Below are 22580 nucleotides of genomic sequence, written 5' to 3' on the forward strand. Positions count from 1 at the left end.
GATGTGAGCCGGAGGAACTTCAGCATGGCCACACTGATTGATCAGTTCAGGGTCCTGGGACGAAAGCTGAAGCGGAGTACCCGGAGGATAGCATTCTCAGAGATCCTGCCTGTACCGAGAGCAGATGCAAAGAGGCAGGCAGACCTCCAGGCTGTGAATGCATGGTTGAGGAGATGGTGCCAGGAGGAGGGCTTCCACTTTGTGAGGAACTGGACGTCCTTCTGGGGAAAGAGCAAGCTCTACCGGCGGGACGGCCTGCACCTAAGCACAGCGGGAACTAGACTACTGGCAGCCAATGTGAGGAAGGAGATCGAGAGGACTTTAAACTGAGGAGAGGGGGAAAGCCGACAGCTGATCTGATGTTGACGCTTCGGACAACAGTATCCAGAACAGATGCTGAACGGGCTGACTGCAAGGAGGAAGTAGATGGACCGGTGGATCTTATGATCAGACAGCGTGGGAAACATCAGGTAAAGGGAGCTTGCTGGGAGGAGACTAAGGGGCATGGAGACACAGAGGGACTGGGTGGCACGAGGGCGAAAGCTGAGGGCAATATAGGGGTGCCACAAGGCGAGGGGGATCAAACAGAGGCTCAAGGGATGATAGCCCAGGAGGGGGCCGGTAGGGCTAGAAAACCCAGAGGAAAAGCGGGGAGGTGGGGTGGCGGGAATGTGGGGAAGCCGAAAGCTACGAGGGTAAAGGCTGAGGGCAAAGCGGAAGCACAGGGAACAGGAGAACTGCCCGAAATTCAAGGGGAGGCGGCCCAGGTAAATGCAGAGGTGGAGGAAAAACGACGGGACCTGCGGTGCTTATACGCAAATGCAAGAAGCCTCATGGCCAAGATGGGTGAACTAGAAGTCGTGGCCAAGGGGGAGGACCTGGATATCATTGGAATTACAGAAACCTGGTGGACAGAGGAAAATCAATGGGATGTGGCACTGCCGGGGTACAAGCTCTACAGGAGGGACAGGACCCACAAGAAGGGGGGAGGCATAGCACTATATATAAAGGACTCTATCTACTCGGTCGGGATGGATATGGCAATGAAGGCAGAGGGGCTGGAATCGCTATGGGTCAAATTGCCGGGAAACAAGGGTGCAGACATAAAACTGGGGCTGTACTATCGCCCACCTGGTACGCCAGAAGGAGTCGGACACGACTTGGAAGCTGAACTGAGACAGGAATGCAGGACTGGAAGTGTAACAGTGATGGGGGACTTCAACTACCCGGGGATAGACTGGAGTACAGGTCACTCCAACTGCACTAGGGAAACAGGATTTGTAGAAACCGTGAGGGACTGCTTCATGGAGCAACTAGTCAGGGAACCGACGCGAGGGGGTGCTACTCTTGACCTCATCCTAAACGGATTAGGGGGGCCTGCAAGAGGGGTAGAAGTGGGAGGACCACTAGGCAACAGTGACCACAACGCGATCAGATTCACATTAGAAAGGGGGACACCCATAGTAAGGAGGACCGCAACAACTGCGCTCAACTTCAGGAAAGGGAACTATGTTGCTATGAGGGAAATGGTGGGGAGGAAGCTCAGAAACATCTTTAGGATGGAGACTGTAGGAAGCGCCTGGACCCTATTCAGGGACACTCTGCAGGAAGCACAAAGAATGTACGTCCCCAGTTTCAGGAAAGGCTGCAAGAACAAGCTGTCAAAGGACCCGGTTTGGATGTCAACTGAAGTAAAAAGGGCAATAAATGACTAAAAAGTATCCTTCCGGAGATGGAAAAAGGACCCAACGGAAGAAAATCACCAGGCGCACAGGAAATGCCAAAAGGAATGCCACCGAGAGGTTAGAAAAGCAAAAGGGGAATACGAAGAGGGGCTGGCCAGGGAGGTGAAAAACTTCAAGGCATTCTTCAGTTACGTAAAGGGGAAGCGACCAGCGAGAGAGGAGGTGGGGCCGTTGGACGATGGGGATAGGAAGGGAGTGATTAAAGAGGATAAAGAGGTAGCTGAGAGGTTGAACACGTTCTTCTCGTCGGTTTTCACGAGAGAAGACACATCTAATATACCGGACTCAGAGGAGCTCATGAGTGGGGAACAGGCCGAAAAATTGGAGCACATAGAGGTAAGTAAGGAGGATGTCCTCAAACAGATAGACAGGTTAAAATGCGGCAAATCATCGGGCCCGGACGGGATCCACCCAAGGGTTCTGAAGGAACTAAGACAAGAAATAGTGGGCACAATCCAGCATGTTTGCAACCTATCCTTGAAAACTGGAGAGGTACCAGAGGACTGGAAATTGGCGAATGTCACACCTATCTTCAAGAAGGGATCGAGGGGTGACCCCGGGAACTACAGGCCGGTGAGCCTGACTTCAATTATAGGGAAGATGGTGGAAGCTATGATCAAGGACGGCATTTGCGAGCACATCGAGAGAAATGGCCTACTGAGAACAAGCCAGCACGGATTCTGTAAGGGAAGGTCGTGCCTAACGAACCTTCTGTACTTCTTTGAGGGAATAAGCAGTCGGGTGGACAATGGGGAACCCATAGACATCATTTACCTCGATTTTCAAAAGGCTTTCGACAAGGTGCCACATGAAAGGCTGCTTAGGAAGCTGTGGAACCACGGGGTGGGAGGGGATGTGCACAGATGGATCAAGCACTGGTTGTCGGGTAGACTGCAGAGGGTTGGAGTAAAGGGCCAATATTCTGACTGGCGGGGAGTCACGAGCGGTGTGCCAAGGGATCGATGCTGGGGCCGTTACTCTTCAACATATTTATCAATGACCTGGAAAAGGAGGCAAAGTGCGAGGTTATAAAATTTGCAGACGATACCAAACTGTGCGGCAGAGTTAGGTCCAGGGAGGAGTGTGAGGACCTGCAAAGGGACCTGGACAAGCTGGAAGACTGGGCAAACAAATGGCAAATGCGCTTTAACGTGGAAAAATGCAAGGTCATGCATATAGGGAAAAAGAACCTGTTGTTCAACTACAAATTGGGGGGGGGGGCATTGTTGGGAGACAGCAGACTTGAAAGAGACTTGGGTGTGCTGGTGGATGCATCACTGAAGCCATCTGCTCAGTGCGCAGCAGCCTCGAAAAAAGCCAACAGGATGCTGGGCATCATAAAGAGGGGCATAACAACCAGGACGCGGGAAGTCATCATGCCATTGTATCGAGCGATGGTGCGTCCGCATCTGGAATACTGCGTTCAATATTGGTCGCCGTACCTCAGGAAGGACATGGCGGTACTTGAGAGAGTCCAAAGGAGAGCAACGAAACTGGTAAGAGGGCTGGAACACTGCCCATAAGCCGAGAGGTTGGATAGGCTGGGGCTCTTCTCTCTAGAAAAAAGGAGGCTCAGGGGAGATATGATAGAGACCTTCAAGATCATGAGGGGCATAGAGAGGGTGGATAGGGACAGATTCTTCAGATTGAAGGGGACAACAGGTACGAGGGGGCATTCGGAGAAACTGAAGGGAGATAGGTTCAAAACAAATGCAAGGAAGTTTTTTTTCACCCAAAGGGTCGTGGACACTTGGAATGCGCTACCGGAGGAAGTGATCAGGCAGAGTACGGTACAGGGATTGGACGGATTCCTGAGGGATAAAGGGATCGTGGGATACTGAGAGAGGTGCTGGGATGTAATACAAGTATAGAAACCCAACCAGGTAATAAGTATAGAAACCCAACCAGGTCGTGCATGTGCAAGACCGGAGGGTTAGGACTTCGATGGGAAGATAGGACTTCAATGGGAAACCAAGGTGGCAAGGGGGCCCCTTCTGGTGAGTCAGACAGGTCGTGACCTGTTTGGGCCGCTGCGAGAGCGGACTGCTGGGCAGGATGGACCTATGGTCTGACCCGGCGGAGGCACTGCTTATGTTCTTATGTACTAAGCCAAATTGATATGTTAAAAAGTGATAAATCACCTTGACCAGATGGTATACATTGCTGACCTGCTGTTAGTGATCTGTAACCTAATCTGATCTAATCCTTAGGTTTGTATACCGCATCATCTCCACGTTCGTAGAGCTCGACGTGGTTTACAGTAGGAGAAATAGGAAAGAACTACAACCTATCACTAAAATCATCTGTAGTACCTGAAACTTGGAGGGTGGCCAATGTTATGCCAATTTTTAAAAAGGGTTCCAGAAGAGATCTGGGAAATTACAGACCGGTAAGCCTGACTTCAGTGCCAGGTGGAAACAATTGTAAAAAAATAATTGTGGAACACATAGATAAACATGATTTAATGAAACCGCATCAGCATGGGTTCATCCAATTTGCTTGACTTCTTTGAAGGTGTGAATAAACATGCGGATAAAGGTGAGCCGGTTGATGTAGTATATCTAGATTTTCATAAAGTTTTGATAGTTCCTCATGAGAGGCTCCTGAGAAAATTAAAGAGTCATAGAATAATAATAATGACAACAGTTTATATACCGCAGGACCGTGAAGTTCTATGCGGTTTACAAAGATTAAAAGAAGGTACAAATAGATTGAATTTAACAGGGTGGAAGCTAGTGATTAACAGCTCAAGGGATCAGTTATTGAGGAGAAAGAGTTGTATGGGTCAGCTAACTAGATGTTTCAGGAACAGATATGTTTTTAGGCATTTCCTGAATTCCCCATAAGTGGTAGGTGTAAGCAATTGTTCTAGATCTTTACCCCATAGTGTTGCCTGATGTGAGAGAAAGTGTTGATGGTGTCTTTTGAGTTTACATCCTCTAACTGGAGGGGAAACGAAGATCAAATGTGAACTTCTCTTATGTTTGTTGGCTGAGAAGGAGAAAAGGTCAGTTATGTATTTAGGGGCTAGTCCATATAGTACTTTAAAGCAGAAGCAAGCGAACTTAAACTTTACGCGTGCCTCCATCAGAAGCCAATGCAGCTGTCAGTAGTAAGGTGTCACATGATCAAACTTCTTCAGCCCGAAAATCAGTCTGATCGCTGCATTTTGCATTAATTGTAATCGTCGCATATTCTTTTGGGAGATTGCTAGATAGGCTATGTTACAGTAATCGAGTTGACTCAGTATGAGGGATTGTACCAGGATTCTAAATGCTGGCCTATCAAAATATGCTCTAATGGATCGAAGTTTCCAGAAAGTGAAAAAACTCTTTTTGATTAAGGAGTCTACCTGGTCCTTCATGGTTAAGCATTGGTCTAGTGTTACACCCAGTACTTTCATAGTAGACTGAATAGGATAACTAAGGTTATTGATGCATAGCGGTGTTTTGGTGTTGAGCGGGTGTGGCGAAGCTACGAAAAATTTTGTTTTTTCTGAATTAAGTTTCAGTTTGAATTCTGATGCCTTGGGAGTAATTTCCGAGAGAGAGTTAGTAAATGGGATGATGATCGTAAAGTCATCTGCTTAGCTAAATAGTTTTATCCCCAGCTGGTCAATTGCACACCTAGTGAGGACATGTAGACATTGAAAAGCAATGGGGACAGTGGTGATCCTTGCGGTACGCCAGATGGATTGCTCCAGGTGTCGGAGAGATCGTGATTGAAATGTACTTAATAGGTAAGGGACATAAGGAAGCCTCGGAACCAGTCCAACACCTCTTCCCTAATGCCAATTGCATCTAGGCATTGTAGCATTTTCCCATGGTCAACTAGGTCAAAGGCAGAGCTCATATCAAATTGCATGATCAGGGCATTAAGGCCCTTACTGAACAAGAGACGCAGATTATCTAAGATAGCCGCAATTACTGTCTCAGTACAGAACAGAGGTCTAAAGCCAGATTGAATTTCATGCAAGAGAGAGAACTGATCTAGATATTCCATCAGTTGGGAGTGTACCAATCCTTCCATGATTTTTACGATGAATGGAATGGATGCTATTGGTCTATAGTTGGTTACCAGCGCTGATGATTCTTTATTATTTTTTGGAATTGGGATTAATATTATGTGACCATTATTAGTGAGGAATTTTCCATTTTTTAGGTTATGGGCTAAGTAGTTCAGCATAGATAGTTTTAATTCTAAAAGAGCCGCTTTCATAATTTCTGGGGAACATGTGTCCAGACTGCAGTATTATTTAGAGTATTTGTTATATAGTTTGATATAATTGTTCCATTCTAAATCTTAAAAGGAACTCCAGATCATGTCTGCTGGTATTTCATTTCCTTGTATGTTGGCTCTTTGATTACAGTTAGTGTCATTTGTCGAACAGTTGATTCTTAGGTTTTTAATTTTTGAATTGAAATGCCATGCTAAATCATTTGCTGAAGGTAGTTTAATATGGTGCACGAGTTGAGTGTGGTGTGTGGTGTCAAATAAATTAGTAACCAAGTTGAACAACTCTTTTGTATCGATTCCTTTTGAACTAGTGCTAGATAAATTGATTTTAGAAGAGTAGTATGCTTTACGTTTGTCTTTTATCAGTTTTTGTAGATTTTTATGTTAGATCTCCAGTTGTTACGGTGGCAAAGTTCAGTTGTGGATTAGGAATTGGTTATCGGATAGAAAACAGAGGGTAGAGTTAAATGGTAATTTTTCTCAGTGGAGGAGAGTAAAGAGTAGAGTGCTGCAGGGATCTGTACTGGGACTGGTGCTATTTAACTTATTTATAAATTATATGGAAATTGGAAACGAGTGAGGTGATTAAATTTGTAGTTGACGCTAAACTGTTCAAAGTTGTCAAAACACATGCAGATTATGAAAAATTGCAGGCGGACCTTAGGAAATTGGAAGACTGGACATCCAAGTGGCAGATGAAATTTAATGTGGACATATGCAAAGTGATGCACATTGGGAAGACTAGCCCGAATCACAGTTACCGGATGTTAGAGTCCACCTTGGGGGTTAGTGCTCAAGACAAGGATCTGAGTTTCATTGTAGACCAGAGGTCTCAAAGTCCCTCCTTGAGGGCCGCAATCCAGTCGGGTTTTCAGGATTTCCCCAATGAATATGCATGAGATCTATGTGCATGCACTGCTTTTAATGCATTTTCATTGGGGAATCCTGAAAACCCAACTGGATTGTGGCCCTCAAGGAGGGACTTTGAGATCCCTGTTGTAGACAATACGATGAAATCTTCCACCCAATGTATGGCGGCAACCAAAAAAGCAAACAGGATGCTAGGAATTATTTTTAAAAGGGATGGTTAACAAGATTAAGAATGTTATAATTCCTCTGTATTGCTCCATGGTGCGACCTCACCTGGACTATTGTGTTCAATTCTGGTCTTATCTCAAGAAAGATATTACGGCACTAGAAAAGGTTCAAAGAAGAGTTACCAAGGTGATAAAGGGGATGGAATTCATCTTTTATGAGGAAAGACTAAAAAGGTTATGGCTCTTCAGGTTGGAAAAGAGATGGCCGAGGGGAGAGATGATTGAAGTCTACAAAATCCTGAGTGGAGTAGAACGGGTACAATGGATTTTTCACTGTCAAAAATTACAAAGACTATGTTGCCTGGAGATCGGACTTCTCTCCATTATAACTGTAAACCTATGTGCTATTGTCTTGTTGAAGTGGGTGGGAAGGGGGGCAGGGAGCTTGGTGGGGAGGGGGGTGCCAGAAGCTCTTCAGATTATTGCCGCTTCCACCCTGTTGATGGCTGCTCCTCGACTGCCTGGCTTTGGGCTGTGTCCTTCGTGATGGGGCGAGGTCTATTTTTGGCCTCCAGTCTACTTTGAGCCGTCATGGCCCCTGTCTGTTTGGGCCTGATTGATGTACTGCAGCCCTGCGTGGTGGGAGGCGTGGCGACGGTGGCGAGAGATCGGTATGAGGATGGGAGATTGCTGTTGTTACCAGGTGCTGAGAATGAAACCTCTCCACTTTTTGTTTTTAAAGGCAGCGTCATTCCTGAATGAAACAAATAAAACTGAGAGTTGGAAGGCTACTCTACATAAACATTCTCTTAAAAGGGGGTATTCAGTCCTTTCACATTTAAAGATACAAATTTTAAGATCATTCTTCAGTTCCTAGGAACATTATACTTTGTACTTTGGATAGCTAGTTCCCAAGGTTGAAATTCATGCTGAATTGTGTTAGCACCCTATGAGAAGTGTGAAAAGAGAACTTTTATAATATACCTACCTTCCAATCCGTTTCTGATCCGTGTCCGAGTCATCCCAGCCGACCATTTCAGGAAACCTCAACATGCAAATTATCTCGATCGGTGGCACGCCCCCACAGTGACTGCACGGATCGCTGTAGAGCGATCCTGACACATGCGCAGACCATCTTCTTTGCCTGTAGATGGTCTGTGCATGTACTTGCTCTCCTGACTTCCCTCTGACAGCATGGAACAGAAGAAAAAAAAAAAAAATCAGCTGCAGAAAACACGGCCACATAGCAATCCAGTGCTGTTTGAATAAACCAGCCCCCCTCCAGCCTTGTAGCAGGAAGAAAGAAAACAACGGGGAAAAGTTACAAAAGCCCCCGAGAAGTCCTGCTTATAGCCCCATGGTATTAATATGTTTAATGAAGGTGCTTGGGCAAAGCTGAATGGAGAGAGTTTCAGTACAAGAAAGGTGGAGGGTGCTGCTGTATGAGAGTAATGCTGGCAAAAACTGAACATTTCTAAGTACTGGAACAGCAAGAGGCTGTAGAGCAAGGCAGGCCCAGGTGAGGCACCGGCTCAGTGCGCCAAAAGTCTGTCTCACTGACCCAGCATTCTAATTGGCGAAAGCATGTTTTGCTATAACCACTGTACTCTCTTCTCTACATGGCCACCGGCACAGGTTTAAACATGAAAACAGGTACTTTCTTTTCTTGTATTTAAACCAGCAGCAGTGCTGGATGTTGCTCAGGGAGGAGAGCACAGCAGCAAGAGCAAAACAACACGCTCCTGCCGCTGTTTAAAGGGCAGGGGGGAGGGCGACACAACTCCTTGAGCATGTACTGTGTGAATTTCGGTGGTCAGAAGTGCTGCAAGAAAGGCTTTGCACTGGGCTAACGGAGCAGGGCGGCAGAGAACTGGGGAAGCAGAGAGCAGGGTGCATTTGATTATTTTTTTTCAGGGTGGTAGAGAGCAGGGCAGTTGGAATCGTATCGGGTGGGGACAAGATCGGCCAGAAGGTTAGTGAATCGAACTGATCAGGACACGATTGGTCAGTTTAGTGAATCTGGCCCATAGTGTTTATACTAATATTTTTTCTAGCACGTTTTGTGTAATCTGGTGTTAATTATTGCAAATTTCAAATTTATTGAGATTTTGATTTAAACGCAATATCAAGTATTTTCAATGCGTATAACAATAATAATTTGGGGGGGACAAATAAAACGGTTTAAAACCATATACATACAATTTTATCCATAGTTACATTAAAGATACGTAAAGAATTAGAGGTTAAATTTCATTTGATTTAAAATAAACAATTAAAATAGAATAACAATTAGGGAAGAACAATTTGCAAGCTGCAAATACATACAGAAACAGTAGGGGGAGAGAGAGGAGAAAGAATTGACAAACTGCTTGAAAAGTGAAAAGGAGGAGAGATAAGACATTCTTTGCAACTATCTGGGAACTCATTATTTCAAGCCAGTATGAGAACATACTACTTCAGCACTACAGAATGCAGGCTTTGTTAAAATAACTGCTTGAAGGACATAAGCATGTAACTAAAGGACTGGGCACGTGAAGGAAGGAATGTGCATGTAGATAAATCATATATGGATGGAAGTAAATAGGGTTAGGGGCACTTAGAGGAGGGGCAGAGCAAGAGTAATGAGAGAAGTAAACAGAGGTGTGGAAAACGGAAGTACAGCAAGTCGCAGTTGATAGGTTGTCTGAAAATGTGAGCTACCCTCTACCCAGAACCAATGGGCACTTAGACAAGAATTAACTCTAAAATGCATAACCACAGTCAGCTTTGTTTGCCTACTCTGTATGTAAGACACCCTTTCTTGCAAAAGAATAAAATAAAATTAGTTTCTGCAAGTCCATCCTGAGGTTTTCCAGTGGAAGCTTTGTTTCTCACAACTCGTTACTCCTGCATTGGTTCCCATCCATCCATGTTAAGCAACAGAATTCTTCAACATAACCAAACCCACCCCTCCCCCCCACTTAGCGCCTTTAAGCACCGAAAACCCCTCTCCTCTCTTCCTTCCACTCTACCACCCACCCTCTACCCTCATTACCCATCTCTACTCTCCATGCTTGCCTCAATATCTTGAAAAAGAAACCCAAAGTGACATCCCTGTCCCCATCTCATCCACAAACTGTACTCTAAATATATGAAAAATAGATAAAAAGACATAACACTCACTTAACAAAGAAGAAAAAAAGTCAGTTTGGAGATAAAAAGCCTGTCATGCAGTCATCGGGTAACAGGAAATCATCTATGACCTCAAGCACATTGCAGGTCATAATGTTGTATTCTCAGCCATACCACAGGTCTTTTCAGTGATATCCCCAGAGGCACTTTTGGCTGAGTTTCAATGGTATAGCTGACCCCTGCCACTTGTTAACACACTACTATTTTGGTTGGTTCTTTATAGTTGAGATTGATGATTTTGATGGTCCTGAGAGGATTCTAGATCATTCTTCATTGGAAAGAACTGTAAAGCCTCCTCCTCCTCCTTCTGTGGTAAACAAAAGAGCAAAGGAAAATTGCCACCTAAATTGAATACTTTCTTCTCTTAGCTTTAAGGTTCAGTATAGTAGTTCACTTCTACATTTCAAAGTTGTTGCTGCTATGTCCTCCTATATAGAGATTTCATATGTATCCCAGATAACATTTGTGTGGCCTCTTGCTTTCTGAATGACTTCTTTTTTTAATTTTATAGCTTTGGAAACAGGCTATGATAACTTTAGGGATATTTGCATGTGCTTTATCTCTGCATATAATGAGCTCTCATAATTGCAGTAGATTTGGGGGCCCACTGTATCACTGTCTACCGATAACAATTTTTGAACCACAAGCTTAGTTTTGATATTCCAGTGTCCCTCAAAGCCACAGATTTCAGTGAATTATGGACTATAAAACAAAACCATAGCCACCCAGGCTGTAAGAGCAGGGCCCATTCTGTTTCCAGTATCTGAATTTACTTAAAATTGACCAGAGAACTTGTACACAGGGTACATTCAACTCTGGGGTTCTGCCAGCTAATTGGTACTGTTTGAGATATGCCAATGTTTGTTTGTTTTTCTGAATCATTTTATAAATGCTGTTTTCTATTCCTGTTTAATTCACTCATGTCTTCTTCAGTTTATTTTCCCGATAAAGTATTAATCCTCAATGAAAGTCATAACCAGTATAGTGTTCAAGTGTGTCTTTCCTCTATGTAGCATTGCTCATTAGCTCACACTCTCCTATGCTGTTGTGGATTATTATGCATAAAAATATAGTGGATATTGGGGAATGGGGTTGTATTACCTGTTTCTATTTCTGTGTTACAATCCATCTAATGCCATGAATTTTGTGTGATAAAGATAAATGGAAGTTAAGATATCTCTGGGTTGTGTCTGAGGAGAGGATTTGATATTCTCCCTCACAGCTGCTCTTTATGAGACTTGAAGCTTAATGAATCCATTGTTCCGTTTTAGCATCGATACCCCTGGAGTCATCCGACGTGTCTCGCAGCTCTTTCATGAACATCCAGACCTCATTCTAGGATTCAATGCTTTCCTTCCTGTGGGCTACAAAATTGAACTTCCAAAGAATGGCAGGGTAATTGTGCAAACAGCAGTACCTAATCAGGTGTGTTTTGAAATATCATTTTCAAGTTTCATTAAAATTTGATATAATCACCTATCAATTAATTTCTAGGCAAAGTACAGGTATATAAAAAATACAGATTAAAACAATAAGTACATAATACATAAACCTCAAATATGGGAAAACAAACAGGAACATGAAGGGAAAGTCGGGAAGAAATGCAATCGTTATAGGACAGTGAGACATGTTAACACAGCTAGGAACAGGTTGAGAAAGAGGAATGATCTCAAAAAAAGGGATAAAAATGTTTAAAAATTATATTGTTAAGATAGAAAAGCATCCTTAAATAAGTAACATTTTAGTTTGCCTTTAAATTGATTGAATATTTTTTCCTCTCTTAGACGTAAAGGTAATGCGTTCCACAGCTGAGGAACTATGACAGAAAAGATTTCTAGGCGTTTTGTACCAATTATCCTCAAAGAGGGAACAGATAATAGCTGTTGATCCGTGGATCTAAAAGCTCACTTGTACTTTAATGAAAATTCTGTCTTGCTGAGAATGGATAGCTTTCCAAATGTTAATAGGGCATACAGAAAACCTTCCTTGTGTTGCTAAACATTTTTTGCTGCTAGGTGTATGTGAAGTATTTCCACTGCACAGGGGCATTCTTTGTCTTCCCTCTTTTTGTAATATCTGTAGAAATGAATGACCATGTGCATTGAAGGATATGCATTATGGATAAATCTGAGCCAGTTGATATTATATATCTAAATGTTCAAAAAGACATTTGACAAAGTACCTCAGGAGAAACTTCTGAGGAAATTTAGAAAGTCACGGAATAGGCGATAATGTCCTGTTGTGGATTAAGAACTGGTTAAAAAGTAGAAAACGTAGCTTGTTTCTACATATATTGGACTAGTTGCACCTCAATTCACCAAGGGTGAGATGGGGGAAGGGAAGGAAGATGGTGGTGGTGGTTTGGTATGGCTCATTGTGCTTGATCTTGGGATTTGGGACAAGGTAGTGAGGGATGGGGGTGGGGAATTTAGATCCTAACGGGGGATGGAGATATATGTCACTGGGTGCTTGGGGTAGTGTTAATTGCATGATAGAGGAGAGGATCCGTGCAGACTCTTTGGCCTAGATTCACTAACTTCATTTTTTGGGGGTGATCTGAGTGCAATCTGTGGCCGAGTCTTGCTGGGCGACTGATTCACAACACTTCCTGCATTCAAATTATCTAGTCGGAAGCATGCCCACAAACATGCCCATGGATCGCTGTTGAGCGATCGGGACGCATGCGCCTTCCCTCTCTAGCCTTTTCCCATCACCCTGCACGCTGCAGGAGAGAGCCCAATGACTTGAAAGAGGATGGCGCTTTTTAAGCTCCTCTTACCGAGGCTACTGCCTCCATCCTAAATATACAGAAACTCGGGTTAGTTCTGACCTCGATGCTGCCTGCTTCTTTTTCTTTTTAGACTCTGGGCAAGACAAGTCTGCGCTTGCTAGTGGGGAAGATCAGGTGAAACGGCCAACGATGGCCGGGCTGGGAGCATGTACTGCCTCAGCCTACACCACAGCTTTTTCTTTTTCTTCCCCTCATAAAGGCATATGGCAGACAAATAAAAAATGACAAATAATAGCAAGTAAAGCAAACAGCAAATGAAACCATAAAACGTGCAATGGCAAGTCAAGAAAAAACTCAGAAGAGGTAAGCAAAAGGGAAGAGCTATGTGGCACATATTATAAAGGAAACATTGTAAAAACGAACCGTGCCACTGAACTGCATTGGCTTATTATGGTGGGGAATATCAGAGGAGTGTAACTCCGTGTGCAGGAGGAGGAAGGGAGAAGCCGCAGCACTGGGTGGAGAGGCAGACTTGCCGCTTGAACACACAGGCAGGATGGCAGAGAGCAGTTTTTTCAGGGCTGCAGGGCTGGGATTTCAGTGAGTGACTGGTCCTCAGCAGTCGCTTGGTTTTCGATCGGTCAGCCCAGTCGGTGTGCCTTAAATTGTTTAGTGAATCAAGGCCCTTCCTACTTTGCATGCCGTTTACCCTAATTTGCATGCAAAAATCAGATTGGGTGCGGAGTGGATGGGGAGTGAGATTAGTGAATCGGGTCGGAGGGAAATCGGGTGGCAAAGGGCTTGCAAACCGATCGGTTTGCTTAGTGAATCTAGCCCTTTATTCAATAAAGAGTCTTCATGGATAAAGTTTATTGGGTCAACGTATACCTCTGACTCTATCAGGTTGTTTTCACTTCCAACCATTAGATCTCAATTCAAAGGGGAGGAGGAACGTTTATTATTTTATTCTGAAACCATTGATGGCGTTTTGGAATATTTATTATTTCTTCTGGAAATATTCTGTTTGTCCATGTTGAAAGTTTTGTATTTATGTGTGAACTGAACTGTTGTCATCAATAAAAACTATTTCTTGCTAAAGAACTGGTTAAAAGATAGAAAACAGAGAGTAGGGTCAAAATGGCCAGTATTCTGAATGGAGAAGGGTAGGTAGTAGGGTTCCTCAGGGGTCTGTGCTGAGACTGTGGCTTTTTAACATTTATAAATGATCTAGAGATGGAAATAACTATTTATTTATTTAATTCGTTTTCCCCAAAGAGCTCAGAACGGGTTACAGGTTAACATACATAATATACAATTAACAGGTTACAATTTACCACAGTTACAGTACAAGTTTTTATCCTAACTCGATACATACCAGGGATCTAATACCAGTAAATGTAATATACAGTGAGGTAATTAAATTCGTTGATGACGCAAAGTTGTTAAATCGTAAGAGGACTGTAAAAAAATTGTGAGAGGACTTGGAAGACTGGGCATCAAAATAGTAGATGACGTTTAATGTGAGCATGAGAAAGAGGAACTCGCACTATAGCTACATGAGACAAGGTTCCACATGAGGAGTCGCTTTCCTGGAAAAGGATTTAGGCATCATCGTCGATATGTTGAAAACTTCTGCTTGGTGTGCAACAGTGGCTAAGAAAGCTAATAGAATGTTAGGAATGATCAGGAAAGGCATGGAAAACAGAAATGAGAATGTTATAATGCCTTCATATTGCTCTATGGTGTGACCACATCTCGTGTACAATTCTGGTCCCTACATCTCAAAAAAAGATATATCAATTTAAAAAAAGGTACAGAGAAGGGTGATGAAAGGGATGAAATGACTTCCCTAGGAGGAAAGACTAGGCTCTTCAGCTTGGAGATATGATAGAGATCTTCATTCAACGTGTAATTAAGCTCTGGAATTTGTTGCCAAAGAATGTGGTGAAAGCTGTTAGCAGGGTAAAAAAAAAAAAGGCTTAGATAATTTCCTAAATAAAAGTCAATAAGTCATTATTAAGATGGATTTGGGAAAATCTTCTTATTTCTAGGATAGGCACCATAAAATCTGTTGTACTCTTTTGGGATCTTGCCAGGTACTTGTGACCTAGATTGGCCACTGTTGGAAACAGGATACTGGGCTTTGATGGATCTTCAGTCTGTCCCAGTTAGGCAATACTTATGTTCTGACTGTACGCAACACTTATATTCTTATGTAAACAAATGCCCACTTCTAGTGCTTGTACAAGGGTATTAGGCGCCTAAGCAAGCTTTTGGTCTTGTGCCTCCCTCCTCAAATTAATTTTCAGGACCTTATCAAAATTTCAAGGGCCCACTAATTAAACTCAACAATCATGAACCCCTTCCAGTATAATCTAGATAAATGGACTATTTGAAAACAGTCCACTCTTCCTGCTATTGAATGTACTCCCTCCCAATCGATCATTTGAGTTTGTGTGGTATCGACACAACTGCTCTTCGGTGGTCTGGGAAGTTGGCACCCTGGGCAATTAGACCTGCCTAATAGCTAAGCTGTCCTTGCCTATAGCTACCTCCTATACAGAGAGGCAGGAGTAGCTGAAGAGAGACTAAAATCTTTTTACATGTTTCCTATTTCTTGATTGTGTGCAAAGCTATTTCCTAGGGCGGATAAATGGCACAGAGCAAAAGAGTGAGTTTATTTATTTATCGCCTGCCCTTATCCAGGGCGAGTTACATGTTGACATACAAAATAAGAACTAATAAAGTAAATTTCACTTAATATATAAACTTTCAACCTGAGAGGTGCTCAGAACCTTGAAAAACAAGGTGGAATAAATGCTAATTGCTAATTGCTATCAGGAAGTGATGTAATCACTGGTGACGAGGAAGGAAGAAGTTTTCACTCAGTTCCAGCTTGTTTGGCGGCTCTCTGAAGAAGCCTTGCGGCGAAACGCGTTAGAGCCCGCTGGAGTGAGACAGCTTCCTAAAGCACCCATGCAAGCTAAGTTCACATTTTTGAAAAAACGCTGAAGTTATTATTTTGTTCACATGATTGTTTTGGGACATTAACTCAATTTTTGGAAAAATTGGTTCACTATATTCTTTCTAACACGGGAGAGGATGCAATGATAGAACACTGAAATGTCTATAGGGGCTTGTCCCCATTAGCATTTATTCCACCTTGTTTTTCAAGGTTCTGAGCACCTCTCAGGTTGAAAGTTTATATATTAAGTGAAATTTACTTTATTAGTTCTTCCTTTCCAGTTTTGTTGTATGATTCTGCTCTTTTGGGAGACATAGTTTTAAGTTTGACCCAGTAGTTTTCATTGGACATACAAAATAAAACATCACATTTATCATACAAGTCACATCAAGAAAATACTATAACAACCTACATACATAGATATAAAAATCAAATTGCATATGACATACACATTGATACTAGGCTGTATTTTATTCTCTCCTTTGCTGAGTTGGCCATCCCTGTAGAAATGAAGGTTACTAGATGATGGCAGTGGGGTTCACCCTTGTGATTGATGAACCAGCTAGGAATCTATGCACAGGCTCAACCTCTGTATTTAAAAAAAATTTCTGTTTAGTTGATGAGCCTTTCTTAGTAAGATTTCATGCAGTAAATCAGTTTTTATTCTCAGTCATCTCATGTGCCTGGTCTGTTGACTTTTTTTTTAATTAATTAAATTATTTGTGTAATGTCTTTTGGTTGTGTGGCAATTGAAGATACACATAGAGGGGAAAAATACAACCTTTTAATTCCTTAAAGGAAGAGACTTGCTTTTGGTAGTGTCAAATTTTCTCTGGTTGTGCAAGCTGTCTGACTTGAGAGAGAAAAATTCTTGAAACAAAATTACAAAAGCTCATTTACCAGTTTAAAGACTCAGTTTATTAAGATGTGGTACTGCGATGAGGCAAACTGGTGGATATTGACACACATTTACTGCAGCACTCATATACAAAGGCCTGTTTACTAACACCATGCATGCATCCATGTGGTAGCACACGTTAATACAGTAAACCTTGCCCTAAATCTGCTTCAAATTAGTAGTGACCAAAAATTGTTAGCATATGAAAGTGTTTAGTGATGTGCGAGACGAGTTGATGGTCCCAGTAAGATAGACAAGCTTATATTCAGACCTTGGGAGATTGACGGTGATACCAGAAATTCAGTGCCAGTGCCTTATCCAGCCACCGGCATTGAATTTCCGGTCTATTTTTGGCCAGTTGAGACATAGCCGGCTATTCCAATTTTAGCGGCTAGCCAGCTAAGTCTCGATGGCCAGAGATATACAAGGTCGGACAATTAAGTTTGCAAACTTATGTTAGCAGCACTGTACAAACAACTTGATAAGGTTTCATAATCTTGGTATATCAGTGTCTCACAGTTGTGTTTGTGTCAACGTGTGGTGGTGTCTTTCTGAGTGGCATTCGTTCATTGTGTGCTTTTATGTGCCATCGCAAGAATGTTGGAGCTTGAATTAGAGCAATGAACAAACATTTACATTTCTTGTTAAACTTGGCAAGAGTGGAAGTGAAATCAGGGACATGTTAGACCAAATTTATGGGATAATGCCATGAAGAAAACAGCAGTGTACAAATGGATTAAACATTTTTTTGAGGGGAGAGAAAGTGTCACTGATGATGATAGATCAGGGCAGCCAGTAACGAGCAGAACTGATGAAAACATTGTAAAAAATTGTCAAATTGTGCATCAAAATCGTCAGCTGACTGTAAGAAGCATAGCAGACCAAGTAAACAGGAAAATCTTAACTGAAAATCTTGGCATGAGAAAGGTGTGTTCAAAAATGGTCCTGAAGGAGTTCACCAATGAACAAAAGCAAAGGAGATCGAAGTTTGCCATGACCTCTTGGAGAGGCAAGACAATTTTTTGGGGTGTACCATTACGACCTTGAAACAAAGCGTCAAAGTGCACAATGGAAGTTGGCCAATTCTCCACAACCCAAAACGTTCCGCCAGTCCAAATCAAGAGTCAAAACAATGTTGCTAATCTTTTTTCATATCGTAGGGATTGTTCATTATGAATTTGTACCAACTGGACAAACAGTTAACTAAGTTTACTATTTGGAAGTTCTGAAAAGGCTGTGTGAAAAAGTTAAGACGAAAACGACCTGAACCTTTTGCCAACAACTCATGGCTCTTGCATCACAACAATGCACTAGCTCACATGGCACTATCTGTGAGGGAGGTTTTATCCAGAAAGCAAATAACTGTATTGGAACACCCTCCCTATTCACCTGACCTGGCCTCCAATTGCTTTTTTTCTTTACCTGAAGATAAAAGAAATATTGAAAGGAAGACATTTTTGTGACATTCAGGACATCAACGGTAGTATGACGTCAGCTCTGATGGCCATTTCAGAAAAAGTTCCAAAATTGCTTTGAAGTGTGGACTAGGCACTGGCGTCGGTGCATAGCTTCCCAAGGGGAGTACTTCAAAGGTGACTGTAGTGATATTCAATATCACTTTTTCTAGGATGAGTTTGCAAAATTAATTGCCAGACCTCGTATACTACTACCCTTTTAAGCAGTTGTCTTTGGCTGCTGAACTTAGCTAGTGAGCTGCGGAATATTGATGGTGACCAGCTAGGAGACTGGGATATGCTCCGGAGACTGGAATATTCAGCGTGAGATAGCTGGCTATCCGCCGATATTCAACATGAGAGAGCATTCTATGTGCTATTTAGATAGTCGATAGCCGTTCCTGACTGTCTAAATAGCGCTGAATATTGGCCCAATATGTTTGAATCTTAAAGAATATTAAGTTGGGTTGCTTGATTTAGATATTCAGATTACTTGTTCAAGATATAAACATGTAAGGTACAGTAAGAATCAGAATGGCTGGATGACTTTTTTTTCTGAGCACATTTATGTATCCACATAAAAGTTTTAATTGGGGTACATAGGACTAGAGAATGATGTGGAGAAAAGATTTGTCCTCGACCCCGAGAGCTCCGTTCCTAGCATCCATACAAGCCTCAAACAGGTATGATTTTGTATATTTGTCTTTTTATTAAAATATAAAACGGAACAATATTCTGTACAGCTTTACAATCATGAAGCACCCAGCCTATACCAGCGCAACCTGTACTTTAACGGTTAAATTTTAACTGTTCTGATTTTTTAAATCCACGGATTAACAACAAATCATCCACAATCTCTGGATTTAGTCAAGCTCTCTTTCTTCCACAGTCCTTCCTGAAGATGTGCTGGTAGCTGGAATGCAGAGGATCCCCCCCATTCAACTTTTGCTAGTTTTAGCTAACTGTTGCTTATTTTTCTAAAATGTCAAAACATCATCATTGGCATCGAACATAAATAACCATCCACCTCATTAACAGCTGCCTTCCAAGGAGACTTTGTTCCATAAAAGACACTCGGAAAACTAACAGCTGCATCCATTTTCATTCTTTTGGAGAAGCCTGGCCCTGGGAGCTCTTCCACAGTGATGCTGTCTAGGAATGTGGAAGACTCTGATAACATTGAACTCGAGCCTTCCATTTTGAACTGTTGGTATAGCCTCCTCAAAGATTCGGTTGCCTGTGTTTGAATGTCTTCCAGAAAAATAATTGGATTATTTTTCAGACGTGAGTGTAAAAGTGAAGTAATGCTGTGTAATGACTAAACCGTTAACTTTTATACCATACATAGATTTGAGATACTCTACAAAAGGTAGAGATTTATTTATTTTCTCACCCTTGCCCCCCACCCCTCAACACATTTCAGTTCTACAGAATGTGTGAGGAAGGTTTTTTTAACCGCAGGAGCAAAGCTTTTTACCACTTCTGTGGGGTGGTGAAAAATTTTGCAAACAGCCTGAATTTTTCTTGTCCCTGTGGTTTTACCATGGAAACGAGTCCCCATGTCATTCTCTACTTAGGTCACCATGGAAGCGGGGCTAAATAAAATGCATCAAATGTTCAAATTGGTTTCACCTGGCAATATTAAAAGCCCTGCAGAGTACCACTTGCAAAATACATTTGGTATTATGTTTCAAGTATAGCCATTGCACTCCCCTTCCCTCGACACATTTTCACTGCATCTCCTTATTTCCTTCTTCCACTGCTCTGCCCAGCTCGCTACATAGCACAGGGCCCAGATCAATTGAGCAGCTACCACTGTCGAACATAGTACTCGGAGATAAAACGCGTTCTGTTCCTGCAGTGCTTCTCTGACTCTGTTTTACCGCAAACAAAAGTCTCCAAGAGACCATAGCTATGGTAAAGACAAGTGAGCGCTGATTTGCAATTTCATGCTCAGTGACAGGCTTCAGATGCTGCCCCTGATGGTGGCTACACCCCAGTAGGTCCAGTGCAGTCTGTCAAAACACAGATCAACTGAGTAGATTATGAGTAGGATTACCATTAAAACGTAAGAAAAACTATCCGGAGTTGGAGACAAGATGCTGAGCTTGATGGACCTTGGTCTGACAGTGGCCAGTCTGGGCTACAGATAACCAGCAGATCCCAAACAGTAGTAGATCAGTTTCTTATAACTCATTTCAAGGGATAAGTCATTTCCCAAGTCTACCTGGCTAATAATTCTTCTTGATCATATTCTTTGGTAACAGATACCACAGCTTAATTCTGCAATTGCATTTAAAGAGAAAATATTCTCTGATATATATATATATATTTTTTTCTTTTTCAAAATGGTATTTTGAAGTGTCCTCTTGATGATTTATGAAAGGTTAAACAACCACTCACTATTTACCTAATGACTCTATTTTCCTGCCCTAGAGAATGGTCTTGTAAAAGTATTATGTGGCTGTTTTGGGATATATTCACACGATTGATTACAATTACAGATGCTTTATCAATTTAACTTGCAACTCACTAGCTTCTGCCATTGTTGCAAACAGGTGTCTTCGAACTCTAGTCCAAGTGCCACGACGGGAAGCGGATCGACACTGCAGTACTCTCAGGAGAATTCCCACCAGAGCCCAGAGGACCTCAGACAGCAGCTGACTCACAAAGAGGAGAAACCGCAAGCATCGCCCGAGTCCGATTCCATCGAGTTCAACAATGCAATAAGTTATGTGAACAAAATTAAAACACGCTTCCTGGATAGGCCAGAGATCTACAGATCCTTTCTGGAAGTCTTGCACACATATCAGGTAAACTTGATGGAGCCAGGGTATAGGGTTCATAGAGGAGTCTAGAATGGTTTGTGATAAATTCTGGAAAATTTGGTTATGGTTCATGAACATAAGAATAGCCATACTAGGTCAGACCAATGGTCCATCTAGCCCGGTATCTTGTTTTCACAAGTGCCCAATCCAGGTCACAAGCATCTGGCAGAAATCCAAAGAGTAGCAACATTCTTTGCTACTGATCCCAGGGCAAGCAGTAGCTTCCCCATGTATGTCTCAATAGCAGACGATGGATCTTTCCTCCGGGAACTTGTCCCAAACCTTTTTTTAAACTCATCAACATTAACCACTGTTACCACTGTTCCAGAGCTTAACTATTCTTTGAGTGAAAAAATATTTTCTCCTATTTGTTTTACAAAGTATTTCCCTCTAAGTTCATTGAGTGACCCCCAAGTCTTTGTAATTTTTGATGGAGTAAAAAGTTGATCCACTTGTACCCGTTCTACACCACTCAGGATTTTGTAGACTTCAATCATATCTTCCCTCACCTTCCTCTAGACCCACTTCATGTCGTCTTAATATGAAAAAAACTAATAAGCATATATATGAATTTTTGTTTTTTATTATATGCAATATAGTTAAAGGTGCACAACAACCCCACAGAAATATAACGCATAATCTTAAGCTACCAGAGCTTAAAAAAAGGGGAGGAAAAAGCCTCGGAACCCTACTCCAGATTTGCTCACAGATCTCTGGATGCTTCCATGTGTATCTAAATTTTGTGATATAATCAAATTGAACCCCAGAAGAAGGTTACTCATAATCAAAACGTGGACCGTGTCGGGCCACACCACAATCCTTTACTGTGTGTTATATGGATTTGCTAATTTGTCTGCATCGCTTTTATTTGTGAAGACTTTTATTAAAAACTTTTACTTCAAGACCATCGTTTCCACAGTTTTGTTTGTACTTGGTTTTCCCTTTTCCCTGTCAAACATTTTGGTGTTTTTTTTTTTTGTTGTTGTTGTTTTTCCTCCAAAATGTGTAGAGTGCTATACTTTTATGGATAGTGATTCAGCTGACACGGCAGAACTGGAATGTAGTGTTATAGCAAGGCATTCTGACCAATTAGCTGCGAGTGATTTCATAGTGATTGACATCATAGATGGAAACTGTCAATTGTGTGCAGACCAAAATCACTTGAAACAGCATTACTAGCTATTTATAATCATGTGAAGATCTGTTTTTGTTCCCAGTTTAAGATACTTAATAAGTACTATGTAAATAGTAGTATTTATTCTCACTGTTTGTTTCTGAGAGGAAAGATGACTGTGTCATTCGTAAGCACTCATGGACAGCAAACATACAATCGGAGAAAATAAACCTTCCCTAACATCATCAGCAGATGAATCCAGATGTATGGCTTAAATCCATCCATCAGCAGGTAGAGATAGAGAGCACTGATTTGTTACTGATGATATAGGATGGCATGTCTCTTGGTCTCTCATTCTCCAACAGGTGGATGAATGGCTTCCATGCTTCTGGTTGAGTTTC

General features: G+C 42.1%; 1 protein-coding gene across 1 annotated transcript in view; it reads left to right on the forward strand.

Annotated features, from left to right (window-relative positions):
* SIN3B (SIN3 transcription regulator family member B) overlaps positions 1-22580 on the forward strand; it is a 91364-nt gene that overhangs the window by 18209 nt on the left and 50575 nt on the right. Inside the window, exons 4-5 of the mRNA XM_033956327.1 lie at positions 11461-11614; positions 20796-21050. Of these exons, the coding sequence (XP_033812218.1) occupies positions 11461-11614; positions 20796-21050 (409 nt within the window). The remainder of the gene's footprint in view (positions 1-11460; positions 11615-20795; positions 21051-22580) is intronic.

Source organism: Geotrypetes seraphini, chromosome 8 (genome assembly GCF_902459505.1).
Source record: "Geotrypetes seraphini chromosome 8, aGeoSer1.1, whole genome shotgun sequence".
Classification (NCBI taxonomy): Eukaryota; Metazoa; Chordata; class Amphibia; order Gymnophiona; family Dermophiidae; genus Geotrypetes; species Geotrypetes seraphini.